The sequence below is a fragment of the Nipponia nippon genome, unplaced genomic scaffold (assembly GCF_047370975.1).
Source record: "Nipponia nippon isolate SJK-2023a ecotype South Korea unplaced genomic scaffold, ASM4737097v1 scaffold_1, whole genome shotgun sequence".
NCBI lineage: Eukaryota > Metazoa > Chordata > Aves > Pelecaniformes > Threskiornithidae > Nipponia > Nipponia nippon.
The window spans coordinates 114,161,109-114,186,136 of record NW_028262290.1 but is presented as its reverse complement, the minus strand read 5'-3'; the positions used below and the strand labels follow the sequence as shown (position 1 = coordinate 114,186,136).

Here is a 25,028-nt window from a genome sequence, read left to right as displayed (position 1 = left end):
AGAAAATGCATTCAGCACCTGGCAATCTCAAGAACATAATGTTTGGACAGGCAGTTACATTTTTCCACTTAAATTTCTGTAGAAACCAGCAAAATAGTAACAGGCACAAAACCAGCTAAACCTGGAATTTATTTCTGTAGGATGGATTTGTGTTTACCGACGATGTTTACACCAGAGATGTTTCTAAACTAACCTTCCCAAAGCACATACATTGAGTCCTGGAAAATTTCTCAATGGAACATCTCCGGAACCCCTAGAGGTTGATGCTGTCATTTTATTTATGACTAATGAAAATGGAGCCTTTTTTCATTTTTGCCATTTCTTTCAGAACTGTTTTAAGGAGGGGTTGATTACATTTCTGGAGGTTATTAGATAAAAGCTAAATACATTACACTTTCAACAAACTATCTCATAATTTAAGATTTAAAGGGCATGCATTTATTCAAACAGTCAAACCACTGCCACAGAGTTGAATTGTAGGTCAGATTTCATTTTAAAATGCTTTCTAGCAGATGTTCTCTGATTGTTTGTGAGACAGTCTCTCCGGAAAAATATGGCCATAAATGATTGTGAGTCTCATCTGGCTTTGGTGGATACAAAAAGTTTCTCTTGTGATGTCATACCAAATCTTTAATATTAGGAAAATGGAAGTTTGATTGGTGAAAATATGCTCGAGAGATGAATAGATGTCCTTATTATTCTGCAGCGCAGTTGGCTTGGTGTGTTGGTGATCTAAGTCAATGGAACTAGTTAGAGCTCGTCTTTTTTCAAGGTAGTTTTCAAAATGTTGCCATAAAAATGTTTGCTGGACGTGAGGCACTAACCTGCTATTCTCTGCAACATCACCATGAGTCAAGGGCTTATGGATATCTTGGGAGTAGGATAAGACTATAACTAACTGGCTCAGCTGTTGCAAGGTCATAGAATGGTTTGGGTTGGAAGGGACATTAAAGATCATCTAGTTCCAATTTTCCTGCCATGGGCAGGGATATCTTCCACTAGACCAAGTTGCTTAAAGTCCCATCCGACCTGGCCTTGACAAGGTCCTGTGACAAGGCTAGTGTTTAGGGTAGTTTCCACCAGTTGTACATGCATGATGAGACAGCCTCAAACCCTCAGCCAGCGCTGAGGTCCCATGCTGTTTGACCAGCCCATAGGAACAACCAGTGAGCTGCAGCACCTCCTACACAGTGCCTCAGAGCAAGGACCTTCCCCAGAGAGCTTGCCCCTGTATGGACCTGAAATGCTGGGCAGGGAAGGCAGCAGCCCAGGGGTGCAGTGAGTTTTCCAAGGTGGCAGAGCAGGTGGGTGGCAGCTGCAGGAGCAGCCGCTCAGCACATCGTTCATATACTGCAGACCAGTAATTAAATGCTCCGGTTTTGTCTTTGTAAGCCTGTCCTTCCCTCTCTGTGTTTCCCTCCCAGACGATTTCTTTCTTCAGAATGAAAAGCTGGGTTCAGTTGTCCTCTTTTTTTTTTTTTTTTTTTTTTTTAATTTTGGAGGAGAAGCCACCCTATTTTGAAATACCTTTGTCTGATGAGAGCATCTGAGCATTTGAGGATTTGGAATAGAACCCTTTTCTTTCTGAGTCTTGAGGGCCAGCTATTAAAAATGAGGTTGTGGCCTCTGCAATACAGGATTTTTTTGAGGAAAGCCAGGCTGACATAGCCACTCAGTATGAAATGCTGAGAGCTGTTGATTTTCATGGGCTTCAACTAGAGTTGGTGGCATTCATTGCCTTGCAGGACAGGTCCTGTGTGTTCCTCGTCAAGCTCCAACTCCCACTTAGAGTTTTATTTTTAATTCTTGGAAGAAGTATGGCTGGAAAATCTGAATATTATGATGATGTCTCAGGTTTTATTCACCAAATCTCATTTGGTTGGACAGCTAGAAAATTTCACAAGGGCAATGGTGTATTTTTTTCCTGCTCCCAGAAAAACCACAGTGGAAACTACCACCTATGCCTGAAAAGTCTGACTGCAAAGTTAAGGTGAACCCTGATGCTTTGGAGCAGTCACAGAGCGACTCCTGATCAGTGGGTCACTGTGGCTGAATGCAAAGGCTGACAGGATGCACTGGGTGGGTTGTAGCTGCATTTGAAGAAGGGAGGAGAGTTTTGGTTGTAAGACCTCTGTTTTTCCATGACTGTGATGGTTTTAATGGGGTTACTCCTTTAACCCAGGCTTTGTCACTTTAAATTTGAGTTCTCCTCACATTTTTCCCCCCTCCTTCCCTTCTTCAGCCTCTTTCCATGCAAAAACATTTAAATTGCCCCTATGTGATGGCTGGTAGGTCTGACTGAGAACATTTGCATCGCAGTAAAAAAAACAAAAAAACCCAAACAAACAAAAAAAAACAAACCAAAAAAAAGAGGTGGGGATGAACTGAAGCGCTGTCTTCAGGTTTGCAGGCAGTGGCTCCTAGTTTGGTCTCAGACTAGCTGATGTGCAGCTCCACCACCAAGTGTCAGATGTTAGCAGGGTGCTGAGCGTTGCTTGTGGAAAAGACAACCTGATTCATGCTGTTAAAGTATTTGGAAACAGTAATGTTGTATGTGGGTGGGTTCCTCGTGCTCTGGGTAACAGAAAGGCTGAGCCCACTGTGCCCTTCAGTCTTTCCATTGACATATGTGTAATACACCCTGGTTTGCCTCCCCAGCTTTGCAGCATCTCAAGAGTAGCGTGCACACACACACACAAGGAGCATGGATAAAATTAGCAGCGAAGTCAGGAGGATGGATTGGTTAACACTTTGTACGCTGCAATACCTTAACACTATATTCATGTTGCGTTGCTCTTTTCTGTGTTTCCAGATAACCAAGTTGAAAATTGACAGCAACCCTTTTGCTAAAGGATTCCGGGACTCTTCCAGACTCACTGATATCGAGAGGTAATGGGGGCTTTCTGTTTACTTTCCATGCAGATAAGATAAAGAGAAGAGAGAGTTTGTAGGAAAAGCATCCTTTCAACTCCTGAGAAGCTGTGCATTTTAATGTTATCTTGTTGCATATAGTAAGCCTCCTCCACCTCCTTTAAAAATACTTATAAACATTACGAAGAAAGAGCTGTTTTGAGTTTTGACATCTGTTCCAGTTGGGGCCGATATATACATCTTCCTGAGGGGGCTTCTTGAAGCGGGGAGAGGGTCAGTGTTACAACTTCAGAATGAAAAGCTTTTTTCTTATCATGACATTTAATCCTATTGAGAGCTGTGAATTGGGTCACTGGGAAACAAGGGCAGTGGTCCTGTGAAAAACATCTTTATAGCTCCCCACTGCTCCACACAGTGGAAAAGAGAGAGGGGAGCTTCCCAAAATACACTTCAGCAGTCCCAGACGCTGAAGTCAGCAATTGTTGCCATCAGGACAAATCCCATAACTCCCACCCTGACGACAAAGATACCATTTTTGTTTCACTGAAATTGTACTGCAGGCTGCATCAGGGGAAAGCTTTATCTGGAAACTGTTGAGTTTTGTGTGTGTACAGCTCATTATAAGCAACTGCTGCCATAGGGACAGAAGCATTAACCCACAGTTGAGTAGGAAATAAACTTCAATCTCTTGGTAGCTCTCCAGCACATCACATTTTTATGGTATCGTGTCAAATAGTTTGGCAAATGAAGCAAATTAAGCTGCCTGCGTCCTTTAGACTGGAAGAGAACTTGATGGAGATGGATATAGCACATCCAAATTTTCCTCTGAGCACACGATCATGAAAGAAAGTTTGGAGAGGCCAAAACCCTCTAGGCTCCTATGTGGGGATATCCAGGTGTATCTGTAAATCATCTTTCACGGGTGCATATAGGGGACAAACTGCTCAATGAAGTCGTATCCATACTGCTAGAGGAGGTCTTTACAGCATTTCAAAAGTACATCAATCTAAGCAGGTCCATGGCTGGGAAATAGTGGTATATTTTATAACTTACTAGTTACTGGATCATTAGTGATCCATTGAATAACCGGGTGAAAGAATGGTAATTTGGGAAAGCAAGACTGCAGTGCACACTTGCAAAGTTGTTAAAAGTTGCTTCCTAACTGAAAGTCTTAGTTGAAAATCAGAAAAAAACCAAAGCAGATTTAATTAAAATAGCATAGCCTGCTTGCCTTGATTTTTCACATTTCAGTTTCCTTGTTTTACAGACAGGCGATATCTAATGACACAGCTTTGCAAGGGCTCAGAGAGTCTGAATAGATAAGCTGGGAGAAAAACTTAGTTACCTCTGTGCAGATGAACCAACTATCGTGGTGCTGGATATGAAGGGAATTTTTCCAGAGGACATCTTATTATAACAGCACATGGCATGGAGTCAGAAATGCTGAGCATAAACCGCAGTGCCCTTTTGTTTATTGATAAGTGTAAGAATAGAGACTGAGACAGGCAGCTTAGCCCAGGCACGAACGTTGCTTTGAAAGATAAGGTAGCCAAATGTGAAACCTACAATAAATACAAGAAACAGAATGTGACAAGTATTGAAATGACATTAAAACTCTGGATTTGAGAGTCCAAGTTTGGGTAAGGTCTTATTTTGACTTAAATGGGAAAGCTTAGCCCTGATCAGGGAACAACAGTATTTAAAAAACCAAAACCTGCTGCACAACACATCAGGTAACGAGATAGTAAAAGTGTAACAGACAAGAGGGCTGGTAAGAGACTTTGAGAATTTCCTAAGTTATCTGATATGGTCCAGAAATACCAAGGGTTTTTTTTTTCAGTTCCAGCATCAAAATATTCAGGCAGATGAGAAGGTCATTCTGAGTGCCCACTGGTTCTACAGATTTCATTTTAGCACCAGCAAAATTGCTTAAAGAAATCTGATACAAAGCAAAAGAAATAGCCAAGTGACATACGACAACAGGAAGAATTTCTTGCTTGATGTCCATCGGGACATGCATTACAAGATGTAGGTGACACATTGAATAGTACAGCCTGACTCTTGCTTGGTGTAGTTGGAAACTTAGTTATTCCTATAATATCACTCTCTGAGAAAAATATTTATTTGCTAGGGAAAAGACTATGCAGGCCAAACACACATTTGCACAGTTCTTGAAAATTAAATATTTATCTAGAAGCTGTGAAAATACCTTCCATGCACTGCTTCCTAAGCAGGCCTCCGTACAGCGCATGCATGTATAATGTGCAGTGCTGTGCGGTGATGCTGATGGTCTCCCGTAAAGCATCCCGTGATGTTCGGGCCAAAAGAGCACTCATTTATTGTGAGTTCCAGTTTTTCCAAATGACCCAAGTAGTGTGAAAGTGTACAGAGCTTTGTATTTTATTTCCAGGTATTTAAGCCTGCTTTTTCCTAAACAGCCTTTGGGGAGGGAAACAAATCAGATCAATTGATCTTTAGAGACCTAAAGAAATTAAATTAGTCTGGAGTCAGTTACTGCACTAAACCATCCAGTAATTGGATTGCTCCTTGTAACTGATTGAAAACAGCCTCTATCTGTAACAATATAGGGCGCTTTTCTTTATAGTAGATCTGAGAGAAAAACACATCTTTTTATGACATGATGACAGAAATTGCACTTTTTTAACCTAATTGAATATGATTTTATAAATACGTGACTTTAACGATTTCAGGCTTCCCATTCTAGATTTACGATCCCTATGTAGGAAATTCAAGCTGCAAATGCCTTTAGGATTAAATCTGTTTGCATTATATGTGTTGGAGTTAAAATAATATATGCAAAGGCAGTGAAATATGGAAAACAGTAGAGGGGGTAGGCAACAGCAAAGCTATGGAAGTGCCTGTATTTTCTTTTGTTCCTGTCTAAATACCTTACAATGGTTTCCTTGTACTCACAGCTATATATGCAAAGCTTTTAACCATTGAAAAAATCTTTGGTGAGTTTGGTATATATCGAATTTTCAGTAGGATGTGAGATTCCTTCCACAATCAACTCTTTACATACATTACTTGTGGTAATCTATTTACGGCAACGTGGCAGACTTTATCTGGGGCTACTGTGATTCAGATAAGTTGCTGATTCATCTTTTGATCTCTTTATGTGGTATTTAAATTTCCTCTATTATAAAAAGGCTCCCACAGTGGTTGTGATTGAAAAACTAAACATTTAGCAGCAATTGTCAGAATGTAGAGCTTAACGTACTGTGGTCTTGATTCTGGGATGCCAAATGTAGTAATGTGGATGCACGTGATCTTTTTTTAATGGTAACCTTTGTGAAAAAGACTAACGCAGGTTTTACAATGAGCAATTCACTCTGGAGATAGGCTCTAAGGGAATATCTTTATGCTTCTCCTTAAGAAAAAACTGCCAAAGCCATAAAGGATGCAAAATCACAACCTAATAGATTAATTTTTTTATCTTGAACCTGAATTTATCTTTTAAGTTGCTGTGAAAAATTAGCCTTTTAAAAATAAATAGATAAATAAATAAAACTATCGCAATTAAATATCATGCAAACAATCCAGTGAAAAAGGTGATCATTTCGAGAGTGCAAGTCAACAGAACTACTGAATCATAAAATAATCATCAAATAAGAATTGACAGATCATAATCATGATCTGAATGTTGCTTGTCTCTTTGATCCAGTACGTGATAGGCAAGTTCAGGGTGTGGACTTAAGAGACCTAAGGGAGTATACCCATCTGCACAAGTCCAGTAATGCTTCTGGGAGGTAGATACATACATGGGAGGCAATATGGAAAAGTATGGCTGTACACCCAAGTAATTTTTAGGCAGAGAAAGGAAGGATTGGGGGATGGGGGAAGTAAGTAAGAGAGCTGCATCCCAGCTGGATTTGCATGGTAATCAGATTCTGAATTTTCCCCTGAGGAACTTCATGTCTGAGATGTGGAAATACATTGTACCACCTTACAAGGCTGTAAGCGAAATGGTTGCTAATGCCCGGATATGGGCACTGCCCTGTTGAAGCAGCAGTCAAAGCCATGTGCTTAACGGTGTGCTGTCTGCAGCAGTTCTCTCTTCCATCCCTTCCCTGCTCACCCCACAGAGCTGCCTTCCTCCCCATTCCTACTTACTGTTGGTCTAGAACTTCCCCAACCCTTGAAAGCCCCCTACCAACAGCCAGAAATATATTCTCTCTATGACCTACTCCCATGTCCATGGTTAAGTAGGGCTTTGTCACAATTCTTCAACAAGTCAAACCCACCAGCTGACCTTTTATCCTCAGCTAGTTCTCAGTCTGCGAATGTCAGTAACCAGCCATGGGAGATCATCTCCCATGTTTAGGTCAGGAGAAGAAATGAAGTTCTGAGTTTAGGGAGAAACACCAAGGACTCCAGTGTCTAAATGCCTGATATCTGGTGCTATTCCAGATGTGCTGAGGTTACTCCAGCCTCCAGATGCTGCTCCAGAGGGTTAGATGGATTGTCTATATTTTTTTTTATCATCCCTTACGTTGCAGACGGCTTGGATGTCTTAAGACATCTAGAAAACACTACCTGCCTACATTTAGACACTTGAAGCATTCCCTTAAAATCTGGTTCCTCCAACTCTGCTTACTGTTAGCCAGGCAACTGTTCCTTTTCCCCAGCAGAAAGGCCCCCATGCCAGCTAAAACCTTTTCAGTTCCCAAGCTTTTAAGTACTCATACCCTGGCTCATTTTCCACTTATGTATTCTGTTATCTTTTCACTTGTGCAAAACGGTATAAAAATGTCTCATTTTGCTAGTGTTTTCTACTCACCTCGTGCAGGTGTAGTGCGTGCATAAGGGGAGGGGATGATGCCAGATCAGCCCCCTGGTTTTTACCCTAGAAGTTTTCCAGGGACTTCCCCCAGTCGCAGTTTCACAGCGCTGCTCTGTCCTCACCTCTCATCCTCTGCCTGGCAGTCAGAAAGAAATGGTTGCAGATGCTGGCTGAAGTGGAGCTCCGTGGGGCTGGCTATGTTAAGAGTCAAGTGTGTCACTATATTTGGGGAAAAAAGATACAGAGAAAGAGCTTTGACATACATTTGCAAGTGTGTGCTTTTTTCCAAGTCAGAGAAGAGAAATGTAATTTTCTCTCTCTTCTGTTTTTTCATTCCCTGTATAAAGACTAGCTGTTTTTCTCATTTTTATTTGCAGTTGAGAGAAGTGGGGCGGCCATATTTAATAACTTCATGTTCCTTCTTCATAAGTATCATTACTTCTCCCATGTTATGGCTTTAGCCAGGCTATTATAGCTCTTCCAGAATTGCCATCAGTAGCCAGATGTTTATTGTGAGGGCACCAGTAAACACCACTTTGGAGATACACTTGTTCTTTCTCCTGCAATCATCGAAACCTAGATTCTTCATAATATAATACTTGTTTCACTTCTTTCTTTAAATTGCACGTATTCTTGGAGTATTGCATTCATCCAACACTTGCCCAATAGTTTTGACTTTGTGTGAAAGTGTGTGGTGGCTCTGTATTAGCTTTTGGGCCAAATTAAACTTCAACTCACGTGAGCCAACATAGTTTGATGAGCCCTAGTTCTTCCCCGGTTGGAATTGGTCCAGCTTTAACCCAACCAGTGGAACGGAGCTACTTTGTTCTGGTCGAGGACTTGGTCCATACTGTGTCAGAGCTCAATTAGGTTCCTAGGGTCAGTCTGTAATATTCACCTACCAGTATAAGAGCAACTATATGTAGCAAATTGATATGTCTGTATATTTTTTATGCACGTTTGTGCATGTGTAAAATAGCAACTAAAAGCCACAGGAATGTGAAGGCTGACTGATATCTGACAGTGGTTCTGACAGTGTTTGTTGTTCACTCTTAGGTGCTGTTATAAAAATGTATTTGTTCCTCCTGCTGTGTTGGTTTTTTTGTTTTGGGTTTGTTTTTTGTTGTTTTGTTTTTGGGGTTTTTTTTTACAGACTTGTTTTTAGCACTTGCGTCTTGGACAAATTAGTCATCTTTTCCCTTAAAAAAAAAAGTTCTACTACAGTGCGACTTCCGACAAGTTTATTTTTGTGCCTTCTCAGCCCATTTATTCCATCTGTCTTCACCTCACCTCACTTCTGATGTCTTCTGTTATCTGGGCTTTCTTCCAAACATACTAACTGGCAGCTACAAAAAAAGGAAACCTTTGAAATGCAGAACTAAAGAAGTCATTCAGGCTGCAAACTGATAATCCATACAGTTTATATCCTGCTCTGTATTTTTCTTTGTGCTGAACTGAATGGCCAAGCAAAACATGGTTGGCAGTTTTATTATTTTATTATTTTCCTTCTGTTAATTTTTTTTTAGTAACATTGCCTTTTTCTTGTAAAGAAAAAGAGAAAAAGAAAAAGAAAGAAAAAAACAAACCCCATGAAATCAGGAACAGGGAATGGATTCTGAGGGTATCCTTACCTTTTTGCTTATCTAGCACTTGGATAGTAAGGGCAAAAAGAGAAAACACTAGCAGGCTGCATAACTCTGCTCTGAAATTTGTACCTCTTGTAGCCATTCCTGAGACAGTAACTTCTGCAGAAGATATGAGTTCAGAGTGCCTGGCTCTGCCACCTGCTCTTTCTCACCGCAGTCTGGCTTTTGCACATTGTCTTCAAAGGAGGTTGAACCTGGCTCCCAGTGGAATGGGTGGCTGCTGATTACATCAACTCCATCCTCTTTGGAGCCATGGTACAGATCTAAGATGGATAGTAACCCAGGCCTGGCTCCAGCAAGCTAGTTCTAGACTACATTTTCTACCACCTTCTGCCAAAACCAAATATATGGCCTCAAGCTTCCTCATCCCAAAGGGAGAAGGTACGCTTCCTGTCTCCACCCCCTGGGTGAGCTTGCTGCCAAATTCAGGAAAATCCATAGCTTCAGGTGCATGCAGGCATGTAGCAGCATCAGTGTTGACAGTCCATTGCGGCCGGGTGAGCCCTCTTCCATATCAGCAGGGCTCGTGGTCATGCGCTTCAGAATCGGGGTCATGGTGATCACCAGGCTGCTGTGAATGCACAGCTGAAGCAGAGTAACAGCAAAAGGAGCAGAAAAAAAATGACATGAAGAAGCATCAAAGAGATGCCTGCTTCCACCTACAAAGAAGCACTGTTCTTTCATCTTGATTAAAGATCCTGCACAGGGTAATCTGGGACTTAACCATCTCCTGAGAGAATTTCTGTAATCTGGGTTGACAGCAAAAGGAAGTGAGCATCCTCACGCAGGGCCTCGCTCCTCAGCTGCTTCCCAAGTCAGCTCTGTTTTCTACCATCTCCCAGTTCATATCCATGGCAAGATCTTGGGTTTAGTCTGTAAAGTGTTAGCGAGTCATTTGTCAACTACATCAGGATTTTCCTATCTACTTTTGATCCTCTGAGACTACTCTGCATGTACAGGGCAGTGTTAACTAAACAAGACCAAAGACTCGGTTTGTAGCTGCAAGACATAAGGCATCCCTAGCCGGGAGTTTCATTTTGGAATCAGTTGCTAGCAGGGACAAGAGTGAAATGTTCAGTCAAGAGGTTAAAACCTGCAGAATGGCAAGATGCTCCCTGTGCACCCTAAAACCTTGCTAATCGATAAATTCTTCCAACGCTTCACTTCCTTCAATTCCTTGTTTAAAATTCATCAGTTTATTTCTTGCACAAAGGAGAGAAGTGCTTCATCAATAATAAGCAGAGGTTTATTGACAGGGCCGGGCTCAAGGTGAGCTTCTGTCAGAATGCAGATCATTGGGATCAGTCTGAGCTCCTTTTCCGTATTAACCTCTCCTTACATTTGTCCTGCCTCAGCATCTTCTCTGTGAGTGTGCTAGACAATACAAACTTAGTTTTTTCCTCTCCATTTGGCACACGGTTCCGTCTTTTTCTTAAACAGCTTCAGCCCCTAACTTGCTCTTCTCCGGCCTGTCATCTGCTACCATTATCCAGTTGTACATATCGCACAGCTTAATCATAGTAATATATTATGCCTATGTGTGTGTTTTTCCCCTCCTCTGGGTATTTACAAGATATCCGTGAGTCGAAGAGCAGTCTGGAAGACTGAAAATCATTGGTAGACCACACAAAAGAATTTGACAGAAAGAGGACATCTTTCCTTTATTCAGCTGGCAGCTTGTGATCTCTCAAAATAAAGTTTATTGGTCATTTATTGCTAATAGAAGAAACTGTGGACTTCTAAGATACATGAAAAGGTAAAAACTGCTAGGTCCAAGCATTAGATAACAAGTGTCTGATCACATACTGAGTAACAGAAGTACAGAAGTTGAGCATTGAGTAATTGGAAGTCACTTTGTTCTTCAGCCAGTTCAGTGTGGATCAGTTCTGAAAAAAACTAAAGGAAAGCTTTAAAAAAACTCCACCATACTCTTCACTGGCTATTTTTTTTATTGAGCAGAATTGTGAAATGGCAAATATTGATTTATCTTTCAGTAATTTATAAAATTATTTCCATAAATCCTTTGACCCACATTGAGATATCAGAAGATGTTGCATACAGAACTATAAATCCAGAGGTTTAAATTAATGTCTTTCCCTCTTAGTAGCAGTAGTATTATTATAGTATTTTGGGACTTTAAAAAATTTATTTTATTGGTCCACTCTACAGAGCACCATATTCTGGATATCCTAAACAGTTCACACTTCCATAAACAGAATTTTCAGGAAGATTTTGAGATTTAAGTCCTTTTGGCTCCAGTCAACAAAAGGGTATAAGCAGGAAGCCGTGTTCCAGATTGCCAGCTTTGTTCCTGCATTTTCAACTAGATTTCACAGGCACTTAAATCTTGTTAAAGTTTTGCTTCCTCCTACACATCTACTTTGCAGAATGTCCTAAAGCACCTGTGTTTTTAAAGGGTGGAGGAGGTTGGCCTCCTCTTTCCAATCTATGTGGGAAACTCCACATGTTTCCATAGATCAGATGAGTTGCAACTCCTTTCTTCTTCAAGAAGACTTGATTTCCGGGTGGTGTTCTCTGAGCATGAAATATTTGAGCATGGTGCAGAGGCCACCACCCCTTTCCTTTGAAACACAAAGGGAAGGAAAGATTATCGCTTAACTTAGGTCACTTGTCCAGGATGGGGGCAACCTGAGTGCAGACTTTAGCTCTTGTTTTTCTAGGTGGAAGAAACAGTGCTTGGTGGGATAACTCAGAGACACACTTCATGAGTGGAGAAAAGACACCATTTCTTGCTTTTGTTTCCTTTTGCATGCTTAGGTGGTTTTCTGCTCAGCCTTTTGCATTTCCTAGGTCTGTGTGGAGGTTTATATGCAGCGTGTGTTGTATGTGGAAAGAAGAGTGGCCACCTGAAGGCTGTGGGGGTCAGGTGCCTAAATTCTGGTGTGAATCTCAACGCTTTGCGCTCATGATGTGAATCACAGCCTCAACCTCTAAAATGAAAAATCAGCAGGCGTGTTGTGATTACAGCATAAATCACCAACATGGTTGGGCAAGATAAGCATATACAGTTCTGAATATTAAATCCCAGCTGCACAAAAGGAACTGCTTTTGTGAAATTAGTTGCTTTCCCTGATCCAAGTCTCCTCGTTAGACCGTTCACTCTGCCATAAAAACCCTTGCTTCTTGTGCCAATGAATAAGATTAATCTTCTAAAACCTTTTGCATACTACCTGCAACATTACAACATTAAAAATAAATAAATAAACCTACCACATAGTTCCCTGGTTTCAAACTTTGCAGATTCAGGGTTCACTAAGAAGTCATCTCTCTTTTTCCTTTAAAAGAAGACAACCATACAGAATAATAGAGTTCTCTGTCTAGCATACAAACCCATCTGGAAAGAATTTAGTCTGCAATAATTGTGGGCATTTGATTTAGCTTTAAATCCCTGTAGGTAATTCAAATGTAAATTTATTGGGGTGAGTTGATCCCCTAACCACCATTGGATCCAATGTTTTAGAGATTAATTTGGCCCATTGCACTAAAACTAGAGCCTGCATTGTTTCTGTTGCATCAGGATATTATTACCTGCTGTAATGTCTGTCATTATAAGCAGACCTTTACTAGAAATAAAGTTAATAGAGACAATACAGACAATCACCTGAATCACATTTATTTTTCAGACCTTTAAAGATTAGTAATTCTTTGGTTATGAATATGTTTATAGACTAGTATCTAAATCACTCAGACAACACTGGCCTAATTCATTATTCTGTACTCATCTGAGATAGTCTTTTTGGTTAAGTAAAATTCTTTGCATTTCACATTCTGCTTCAGAAAAAAAAGTTTCAAGAGGCATTCAGCACATAATGTAAACAATGCCATCTGTCTTTTTCTTTGTAAAATCTTCTTCGAGATAGCCCTGATATGCCTACTGTTTTCAATCACTTAAAAGGCAGTAATTCAATTATATCATCCTCTATGTAGGAACTGCCATTGCTTTCAGTCCACTTCCAATCCTGACACAAGTAAATCACTTTGATAAGATCCCCTTTTTATTTATTTTTTTCTGAGGAGACTAGCATAAGTAATGATGCCAGTGATAGACCAAGGACAAAATGACCATAATGGGCTTTCTGTAGGAAAGGAAAATATGTGCCATTGTAATTTACTGTGTTACTTGGGAAAATGTTTTTCCTTGGAATTGGTAAATTCAGACAAAACCTTCACCAAGCAGCAGATTTAAACAGCTATCGCTCCCTAGATTTCTTAAATGGGAACAGAAGGTCAAAGCCATTTTGGAAATATGTCTAGGTCATATTCATCTTTGGTATAATGCCACCTACTTACATGGAAATGCTCTGGGAGCATGTAAGCTTGGATCTTCCTTACAAACTGCTATAGCTTATCGTGCAGACATGCCTTCCTTCTATTTAAAAATTGTTTGGGTGACTTCAGTGCTTTGTGCCACCAGCAAGGCAGGGACCTGGCAAACACGTCTAATCTCCCAGAATAGATGCGGCACGGGATCGGTAGTATCTGTAGACTTCCTGCTACGAACTGGCATTGACTCTGATGCTGAGAGAGCATGGTTAGAGCTGAGCTGTCTCTGGACACATCTGTCTCTTGCCCCTGATTTCAGAAGAATGGGACAGTGCCAGATGAGGTGCTCAGGTGTGATGTGAAAGCTTGTTTGAAAGGAGCTGGACCACAGGTGTCTCTTTGAACCCAGACTGGTCACTCAGCACAAATAACTCCACAGCCTGCGTTTTCCAATTTGTGAAGAGTGCTGGTCTTATATTCCCTGTCTGAGACCACATCTGGGAAACGCAGGGGGAAGTTCATTCTACTTTGTCTGCTGAAGAAGCAGAACCACGCACGTAAGAGGTGATCAGCAATGTTAAAACACCGCAGGTCAAGTTCGGCATTTCCAGTGACACGCTATGAGGTAACCCTTTTGTTAAGTAATTTTGGAGAGTCTGTGTGAGAAAGCTGTGATCTGGACAGGGAAAAGGCAGCATGTTCGTTGTATTTCACCTAATGAATTAGGAGGCTGTTTAGGATGTCATTGATATGGTATGTTGTTTCCTTTCACAGAGAAAGTGTGGAGAGCCTTATCCAAAAGCATTCCTATGCCCGATCCCCCATTCGAACCTATGGAGGAGAAGATGATCTCGGAGATGACAGCCAGGCAACACAAAGCAGAGGTAGGAATATGTGCTCATGAAGTAAACTGTGGTGACCTAGTTATGCTTGAGGAAAGGAGGACCACAGTCCTTCTTTGTGTTACTCTGAAGCGTTTCTCTGGTGTGTCTCTCTGGCATGAAGTTCTATAACGAAGAAGAATACTTATTACCTTATGGCTCTTCTGGACATCTGATATGCCCATGGCACTGGTGTGGGTGGCTAGTTCAGGAGGCAGCTCTAGAGATGCCTATACAGCCTTTGCCAGCAGAAGAGAACTATCTCTGCCTCCTCTTCAAGATGGCTGAAAAACAGGCAACTTCCTTCCCGTGGTGCTGAGAACAAGTTAACACTCCCCATTCCTTGGCAGGACTTATTAGCTGGGTCTCAGCACCATTTGTAAAGTACCTTGTAGATGTGCCATTTGCTGCCCCTCCAGCCTTCTGTGAACAGAGGACTTGGTTCCAACCATCTTCAACCAGCCTGTGGTTAACTTGCTTTGCCTCTACAGGAAGAAAAGTCCATAGCTCCCTGGAAAACTGATGTTTAGTTGTTATCTCTTGGTCTCTAAAAGGTACTTTTCCTGCTGAGACAATTCACCTCAAATGCTTTATCAAATGGTTTGTCTACTTTAACAGTCACAAAAGTAGTAGCAAGGCAGAGCTGTTCTTTGTGGGGATACTCATTGGACAAATTGCATCTGTCATAATTTGCCACTGGAAATAGATCTCAATCCTATCCTGTGAGATCTCTGACTAGCATAAACTTGTGTTGCATTATACTTTGCATGTTGACTCCGTGACCTGCCTGATATGCAACAGCCACTTGAGGTAAAGCAGTTCTATCTGCCTTCTGACTGGCAGTGCCCTTGTCTTGTCCTCTAACTTCATACAGTGTTGCTAAGATAAGAGCATTATTTCTGGTCATAAGCTCTTTGGACTTGTGCAGGGAAAACACACTTATTTTTAACCACGAGTTGCTCTTCAACAAAATGTGATTAGGTGGGCTTGTTCATACAGGTCTATTCCAAGAGCAGTTCCTTAGATTGCGGAATTTCTGGAGCAACTCCTCAGTTGGTACGATGCCATCCTTTCACATACATCTGGGGGATTACCTCACTTCATGTCATCTTAGATCCTAGGCTAGTTATTGTTGAAGACAGTGTTAAACTTTCCCTTGCCAGAAGTGCTCAGAGCAAGGCACCTTCTCTCCAAGAATTACATTTCTCCCTGGTATGACGTCCTGCTTTGGGAGCGACAAAGTGAACGAGGTGAACCTCAGTATGAGAACTGGCCTTTAGAGTCTTTCTCTTTTGAAGAGAATCCCAAGGAAGGTGTCAGAGGATGAAGGAATAGTTTATTAAAATTAATTTTATGTATGATATATACAGGGTACAGTTCTGCATTTGCTTGCAATATGGCAAATGAGTAAGCGAGGAAGATGATGAGTTGTGGCAACCAGCTTTTTTCTAATCTGGGAGCCATATGCTAACATAGGACGTGATTGCTCTGGGCAACCAGAGGCATGCACAGAGGGTAAAACATACTGCTCTTGCAGATGAGTACCTTGCACTGCCTTCACTCTCTGTTTAGGTCTGGTGTCCTTAAAGAAGGAAAAGTCCTCCAAGATATGGGGAGAGAAATAACAATCTTATTGAAACTCCATGGACATTTTTATTTCTTCTGATGCATTTGAAAACTACCTCGCATGCAAAATTGAGGAGTGTCCTTCCATACGTATGAGAGTTGACAGCCAAATATAAACCCGCTGCTGGGTGGTGTGTGTAATAAGCTGTCTGGGGCCTCGACTGCCTCAGATTTACTACAGCACATTTCCTTGGTGCTGGCAAATGTGGTATGTGAGACTTTTTGGAGTACTAAGTTGCAATTAGAGACCATTGCAGTTGGAGGAGGAAAGAGCCCTTATGGAGGTTCCTCATGAGAAAGAATCACATGCTTTGTTCTGTGTAGAACAAAGAAAGTCTATCATTGCTATTTATTTCTAATTACATCCAGAGCATTCTCATCTCAGCCAATTTCAGCCATCTAAAGATGGAAGTGGCTAGCCTTCAGTAGTATATTTATCACAAGAAGTCTGTTTCCAAAGGAATTAACAGATATGAAATATATAAATCCAATTAAAACTCCTTAATGCATAATGTCTGGGTGCCTGTGCTCCAGCATCCACACACAGGATTAATGGTATCCACCTGGAACAGAGCCAAATGTAAACCTTCTCTTCAAATCCAGATTCGCATCCCGCTTTCCCTGTAGTGCAATAATGCTCAGGTATTCCCTGATTTGTAAAGAGTTTTGCTCTGGTCTGTGAGTATGGTGTTATCCTTGTAGTTTTGTTCTGGATCCTAACTTCCCAGCAGTTAGGATTTGGTTCAGTGGTGAGGTCAGGATTTGGTTCAAGTCCATTTCTACTGCTGAACTGACACAATTCTCTTTCCTGTTGCTGGGCTATTTTACTTGTTTCATTAAGCAGAGGAGGAATTAATGAAGAGTAGATCTCTCTCTGATTTGAGAACATATCCCTAAAGAGATTTATGATTTTTTTTTTTTAATAATAACTTGCATTTTTTCTTTCTGTTGTCATTTGCTTATAGTTTTGTTTTAAGTACGTGGCTACAATATACGTCATTCCAGTAAGTTTACCTTGACAGATAGATGTCTTCATATTTTTTCTTTCACAATTTGGATGAACCTATTGTCTGGAATCAGATTTATGAAACCAGTATCTGTTGTAATATTTGTTTTCTCAGAATGTTTTGTAATATTGGCTTGAAATTATACTTTGCCAAAAATTCTTGCCAGTAAATTTATTTCTTAAAGTAAGAAACATTTTCTCAGTGGACAAAGTTAGACAAGAAGGAAAATACAGAAGGGACATAAGTTGAATTACTGTTTGAATAGGAATAAAAAATAAGAATTATTTATAGGATTTTATTGTATTTCCCAATTCTAGAAATCAGACATCTGATGATGACCAGATGCATAGAGGAACTGTACAGGTGAAGGGCAACATCGTCACCAGATTATTTGAAAATGTTCATGTATAATTATCAAAACAAATTATTCATTGGTTTCCCAAAAATTTTAGTGCCAAAATAAAATAAGTAATTTGTTCTAATTTAAAGATACCTTTTTCCTTTTTTTCTGATTTCACAATCTTCAGAGGAAAAGTGTTTTAAAGAGGTGGAAGATTTGTGAAAAGAATTTTTGGAACTTTTCAGATTAAAAAAATACCAAAGAAACCACCTCCATTTGATCAAAAGTAGATAATTACCCTGGGAGCAAGTTTTTAATATTTTTGTGCATTTCACTTAAAACCCCACACCTTTTACTATGATGTAGCATTAGTATTGTTTCTTAGAGCACTGTACACAGTTGGAAAAATAACAAACATTTTTGACATTTTAGAATTTTTTGTTCTATATTTTGGAAAAAGTTAAGTTGAGTGAAAAGATACAGTGTTGACAAGTTTTACTGGGGTAAAAAAAAAGGAAAACTTGTAGTGCACATTACATTTTTCTGCATTTTTTGCCAAACAGAAATTTTAGGAAAAAATAATCAGTTCTACTGAGGATCTGACGCAAAAAGATACAAGCATGTCTTCAAAGAAGGGATGTAATGCAGTGAGATTCCACGTCAGAGTAGATGCTTCAGTGTTTAGTGGCAGCATTGCAAGGCTGTTCAGCGTTTAATACCAAAAATGTCTAATGTGCAAAGCTGATTTTACTGTTCAAGCCACTGCAAACAGCTTCTTAAAATGGAAATTTGTCTAAGATGCAGTGATAAAGGACAGCAACTGCCAAATAATAATATAAAGAAAGATAGAAGGAGAAGTATTTGGGAAGTATTTCCAATGACAACTTGTCATTAAAATTAGCCTTACTGTGAAAGACTTTTTCTCCCTTCTTGCTATTTTACCAGCTTTGTGTGTTGCAGTGCAAATGTCAGGCATTCTTTCTTTTTGCTTGCAGGGTCAGCTTTTACAACATCTGATAACCTGTCCCTCAGTTCCTGGGTATCCTCCTCAACCAGTTTTCCCGGATTTCAGCATCCACAGTCTTTGAGTGCCCTGGGTACCAGCACTGCATCCATAGCTACACCCATTCCTCATCCAATCCAAGGATCTCTGCCTCCATACAGCCGCCTGGGAATGCCTCTTACACCCTCTGCTATAGCCAGCTCCATGCAAGGTAGTGGCCCCACTTTCCCTTCCTTCCACATGCCTAGGTACCACCATTATTTTCAGCAGGGTCCTTATGCAGCTATCCAGGGACTGCGTCACTCCTCTGCAGTGATGACGCCGTTTGTATGACTGATGTAAGACAAGAGAAACACGAGATTTTGAACATGCAAGTTTGGTATGAAAAACACATGGGACCTTCCTGAAAGGCCTGTGGCACGAGTGCTGAACTCATAACAAACCAGCTAAGAAAATGCATTATGGATATAGATTCCTCCGTTGAGGGATCACGAGAGGCAAGCATGCAGCTTGGAGCTGCTCACAGATCAAGAAATGGATCCCAAAGTTCCCAGGATTTTTGGTTGCGTGCAGCTTGTTCCAAAGGTGCATTATACCTAGTGGAAAGAGATTATGTTTATGCAGCAGTGTACAAATTAATTGTGTATAGGTCTTTTTTCATACGCTAGAAGAATTCTGAAAAAGGCAATACTCTGACTCATCTTCATCTCTTCTCGTGACTGATGAGCATCTAAACAGAAAAAATGTATTGCTATAACTTTGAGCATGTTTTAGGCTGTCTCAGCATACATTTGCTGGGAACGGGACAAAGTGGAGAAGGCCACTGTCCTTTTTAAAAGACTGGCTTATATTCACCAAAAGCAGTGTTTCTTAGTTGCTACTATAATCCCAAAGAGAAAATTATTAACAAGCCTTTCTTTCTTTGTTTCTTTCTTTCTTTCACAAAACACTATCAGTTCCAAAAAAGAACTGTGTTACAGGACTGTAGCAGTAATGATGTATTCTGTCCTTCAGTCTAAAAAAAAATTTGTCCTGTATCCTAGGAGGAGCAATTTAACTGTCTATTAAGGTATGATGAAGGAAAATGTTGATTTGGGAAATTCTGTTACTTAAACTTAGAAACCCAAGATATCAAGTCAATGCTTGTTTGCTGCTGTGCTTGCCACTGAAGACCTGTTTCTAGCTGCAAATATGTACCAAGATAACCGAATTTCAGGCTAGATCAGTCTATAGACTCTCTAGATCAAACTATAATCAATGGACTGGTATAAGATGAGTGGCATTGGAGTATCCTTCTACTTGTTCTGATTTTCTTGGGTTTGGTCATGGCTGTTATTATACAAGCTGTTTGGCCAGGAAAATGAGGGTTGTACCATCTGTTTTTCCATGTCCCAGTAGAATGGTGGAGTTTCCTTGGGAAAATATCAGTGCAGAACTTCACATGTAATTTTTTTTATTCATATCTGCCTTTTTGAGTTAGTGATTAGAATTCTCATTCAAAGTACTGTCCACTTTTTCTAGTATGTTATGGCTGATGCAACAGAGGAACTGTAGAGGTATAACAAAAATTGACCTCTCTGCAGAGAGCTAGCATGAATCCTTTGCACTGCTGAAAAGAGTACCAGTGCGACGCTGGTTTTCTGCATGGCGGGAGCTGGGATTTCACTGTAAATAAGAAGTCAACACAGAGTTTCTGTGTAGAGTTGCATCCAAGTTACGGATGATAACACATCTATTGATAAAAAAGAACTAACAACCTAATCTCATATGTTAAGGATCTGCGTAGAGCTGGAACACAGAATGGAAAACAGACTTTTTTGGCACCATTCTCCTCTACTTTTGACCAGTGTGTGTTGGTAGCATATGGTAAGAAGCGGAGTAGCAGTGCACTGAGTCACCTATCTCCCATCTCAGTGAAGTGCAAGGCATGTCACATGCCTTTTTTCTTGTCCCATTGCCTCGTCTTAAATGCCCAGTCACACAGAGCAATGACAACCTCCCAGGCTTCTCCCAGTTTCTACTGTAGGCCAGTACTTGCATCCCACAGGTAAGGGGCATCTTTATGTATTTTCCAGTAGTTGAATTTAAAATCTTGTCAAATTAGCCATTTCAATTACCTCAGTTATCTGCAGTATCATCCTAATCACTGTTGGACCTCCTGGTAAAAAATGACCTGAGGCAATTTGCAACTTTTGTGCTCTGCATAGGAATGAAAATGAACTCTTACTTACAGTGTCTGGGTTCTGAGCTACTACAAGGAGCTTCATAAATGCATATAATAAGCTGAGCTCTGCAGTATTTAAATGGTTTAAAATCAGACATTGAATTTGGCTTGATGTATCCAAATATTTGATTTTGCTCCAGGCTATCAGATTCACCTGAACAGTGCACGTTGCAAGGTTGTGCCTATTCATGACCTGTTTTGATATAAAGTCCTTATTTTTCAGAAAATTAGATGATACTGGCTCCACAACAAAAAAACCCTCTTCAAGTACATATATGATTCCACAGAAATGAGAATTTCAGGGGAGATTTGGCAGAAAATTTTAATCCCTCTCCTTCAGTTGCTTGACTTCTGTTAGAGTTGTATGAAGGTGCTATGATGACATGCACTAAAGCCTGTGGCAAAATTCTGTTTCTTTTATCTGTGTCCCTCTGCAGCTCCATTAACCTGTCTGGAGTTGCAAGGGATATGGTTAGGTTCAGAATTCAAGCCAGTAGCTTTAATGCTGATACTTCCATCAGGAAACAGTCAAGTAAGTGGGCAGCTTTCACATGACTCCAGAAATAAGTTTGGAGCAGGCAGGCTAATTTAGACATGCTTTACAAGTCACATAATGCCTGCTTATACATTGACCTGTCCTTCTTTCATGAAGCAAATTCAGAGAAATAAACTGTACAATTTCTTTAGCCCTGTCCCAGTCCCTGTTTGGAAAACAGCAATATTTGGCATGCAGAAATGCCCCTGATACTGTTTCAGGGAAAATTCTCCAGGCCCTTCCTGGAGAATGAAACCAGGTTTTGACAACATCATTTACAAAAATATTAAATGAAAGACAAGTGCTTTTCACTACAAATAAAATGTGATATATATCTGAAAAAATATGGCAGTAGACTGTGCCTATATAAAACATGATAAGGCCAGCTCCTCATCCAAATTCTCTGTGATGAGTTTCATATTGTAGATGATGCAGAACTAACTGTTAAAAATCCACAGCTTGATTTTTCCAGTCTCTCTCAGTGTGCTCATCCCTCCCCACACTGCTCTCTGGCATATGCTGCTTTCCGATAGTTTAATTGCATCAGAAACCCACTGGGTTCCCTGCTAATGCAGAATCACGGGCAGATCCCAAGCAAGGGAACAAAGACAGCTTGTGAGAGCCTTCCCCAGGAATAAGGTCAATAGGTATGTCCAGTTCTCACCTCCTCTTCTTTGCTCTCACAATCTTACCTCCAAAACCTGTTGTGTAGAGTTGAGGTGGAAGGGATTAAGTTCACAGAGACCACAGGATGCCCAATGAAAAGGTCTTGCCACCTCGCAAGGTTTCTTCTCCCTGTCTCTCTCACTGTCCTGTGGGCAGGGGGCAGCATGAGAGCGGTTCCAGGGATAAAATTCCTGCCCTGCTGAAGTCAGCCGCAAATTTCTTGACTGTAATGGAGACGAAACTTCAATCAACATTCCCACCTAAAAATAAAGTCTAACTGTAAGAACAGGGACCATAGTGACAGCAACAATATAGGAACTCTACAGAAAAGACTAAAAAACAACTTCAAATCAGCTTTACCATTGGTTTCACAATTGGAAGAAAATGAATGTAAATTCATAATCAGTTGGTCAAAGAGTGAAATCGCTTTTCCTAAAAAAAAAATAATCTGTACTACTTTGACAATAACTCAGTAATTTATTTAAGGAGTTGCTGTACTGCTGTCAAAATTATATCACTTTCAGGACAGAACATCTGTTGCTGGTGGATGGTCTAGGAATGCCAAATACAAGCTAGAGTTTATTTTCCAGTATAATTCACATTTCATATCCCATGAGAAGTGCTCTTCACCTTTATGAGCTCTCTTGGCTGAGCAAACTGGTGCTGGTTTATATTGCTTTTTGTTTTTTGTTTTTTGGTTTTTTTTCAGGGTGGAGAGAACATGCCTGAAAATGCTTTTCAAACAGAATTATAAGATTATCCTCCAAAGTGTTACAAGTACTTTTGGGTGTTTTCTGGATTACCCTTTTATCCATAGATAGTCAACAGCCTCACGTCTTTAATCCAACAAAAGCATCCCAAAGACCAACAAAACTGACTTAGATGCATTTGTCTGTTCTTTTTCTTCTACTTTTGGAAGCCTGAGAGAAGCTAGACATAAAAAGCATTTTAAATTCGGCTGTTTGGTTTGCAGTATTGCTTTATATGGCCCGAGGCACTGTCAAAGATAGAAACGCAATGCCACTAGTTTCAGTGGTACTCTTCTAGGTATAAACTGACAAACAAGCACAGACCAAGTGGATAAAGGTGCAGACTTTCTAGTGGGAATGTTTCTTCACAAGTTCAAAGATGGTATGTTGCATTATAGCTAACATACTTGGTAGTACAGTCTATGAAAGGCAATAACAAATTTTCTCCCAGAAGGCTTTATCCATGGAAGCCGGGACACTGTGTGAGCATGTACACGTAAGATGTAGCAGCTTCCAATATCCAGCAAAAACTAACCAGCAGTTGAAAATGAACCTCTTTTAAACTGAAACATTTTGGCTGGCAACTTGATGATGCACTACATCCTCTTCATGCGTGTGTACTATAGGGAAACAGAAATGTCAATGAAAATTATTGCAAAAACTCGGGGAGCTTTCCAAAACTGTAAGTTAATACAAAGTGTGGTAATTTACCCCTAGATAAGGGGTAAAAGCAACAATGAGATCAGTGTAACACTTAGGGCTCCTTATCTGGGAGTAAGTTGTGGCCACAGCGCTTATACTCATCATCTGCAGAGGGATGACATTCACTTGCCGCAAGATTATTTTTGGTTTTGGTGAGATCTTATTCTCACTGTTCCTTACAGAGTTTTTCTGCTGCAGGAGATGTGGTTTCTTTACTAACCACTTGCTGGCCAGAGGACTTATGTATTACTCTGTGATAAATTGTCCTTGCATATAGTCTCTAGTTTATCAAATGACAACTTCTTTTTCTTTATTTTATCTTTTTAAAAGAAAACTAAGCAGTGATTTAAGTAAACTCTGAAGTAACTTTTTATGATAGTTTAAGGACAAAAAATACAGTTTGCTGTATTTTACCTTTAGCACATTTAAACAATCTTTTTATTTTTTTTTTTTTATTGTACCTTCAGAAACATGAGGAAAGATTTGGTTTAAAAAAAGGAAGGTAAAAAACTGGATGTAACCTCTTTAACAGAATGTACCACAGTTCTGCTGTTTGCTGTGTTGACTTTGTTGTTTATAATGCATTGCGTGAGCACATTCACCATGTACTGAAGTGTGTGTTTGTGTGTATGGGGTGGGGGTAGGGGGAAATCTTTTTATGGAAAAAGAAGTTATGAACATGAACTATGAAGCAACATCTAATGAAAAGTTTCTTTTTAAGTGCAATATATTTATTTCTGCTAGAAATATAATATCAACATTATGTAATATTTGAAGCATTAAATGTTATTTGTAAACAGCTTAAAATTATATATATATATATCACAAAAGTTGTACAGAAGTGCAAATGTGTGGATATTCAGTTTCTTTCATTAAAATATTGGGTGTTTTGATATATCATTCTTATTTAGCCAAAGCTTTCCGCTTCTGTTGTTTTTCCTCTAACCAAGTCACTGTGTGCAGTGGAACAAGTGACGGATTTTTCCGAAAGCACCTGAAATCCTGTAGGGCTTTTCATCTGCAAAAGGTGGTCTAAATCTTGGATCCATATGGAGTGATAGCTGTACTGTAGTTAAATACAATTGTAGTTGGCATATAGTTACACAAATGATTTTTTCCAAAATGCTTTTCAATCATACTCAGAAAAATTGCTGGTTTTGCCACCGGAGCCCAAATAAGTGGCTGAAATATGGGGTTCCCAGGATTCCCAAGATAATAAATGGAGACCTAGGAAACATAGCCTGAGCCGAAAGTGGAAAGGAATCAGGGCTCTTGAGAAGTGGAGATTATGGGAAGATACAATAAAGTTTTCAAACGTATGAAGAGTGCAAAGAAGCAAGGAATAAATTCCTCTCCATATCTGCTGCAGGCTTTTATTTAATAAGATTTTATTTCTGTTTTAATAGTATATATTAAAGCAAGGCAGAGTTACCTGAGGTATCTAAGATATTCAAAGAGGAGGGATAGTGAAGCACAGCACTGGATTGCCTAGAGAAGATAAGGAGCAACGTCTATCACTGGAAGTCTTTAAGAACAGGTTGAACATGCATTAGTCAAGTATGATGTGATTAGAGCTAATCTTGCCTTGGGACAACCAAATGATCTCTTGAGGTGCTTCTGAGCTTTCTATGAGAGCCACCCCTTAAAGCAGTTTCTGACAAAATCCTCATGTTGCTCCAAAAGTTTTTGT

At 40.1% G+C, this 25,028-nt stretch overlaps 1 protein-coding gene across 1 annotated transcript in view; it reads left to right on the top strand.

The window, feature by feature from the left end:
- TBX20 (T-box transcription factor 20) overlaps positions 1-24,211 on the top strand; it is a 39,894-nt gene extending 15,683 nt beyond the window's left edge. Inside the window, exons 6-8 of the mRNA XM_087767738.1 lie at positions 2,813-2,889; positions 14,380-14,489; positions 18,455-24,211. Coding sequence (XP_087623864.1) covers positions 2,813-2,889; positions 14,380-14,489; positions 18,455-18,795 — 528 coding nt within the window. The 3' untranslated portion in view covers positions 18,796-24,211. The remainder of the gene's footprint in view (positions 1-2,812; positions 2,890-14,379; positions 14,490-18,454) is intronic.
- The last annotated feature ends 817 nt before the right edge of the window (positions 24,212-25,028 follow it).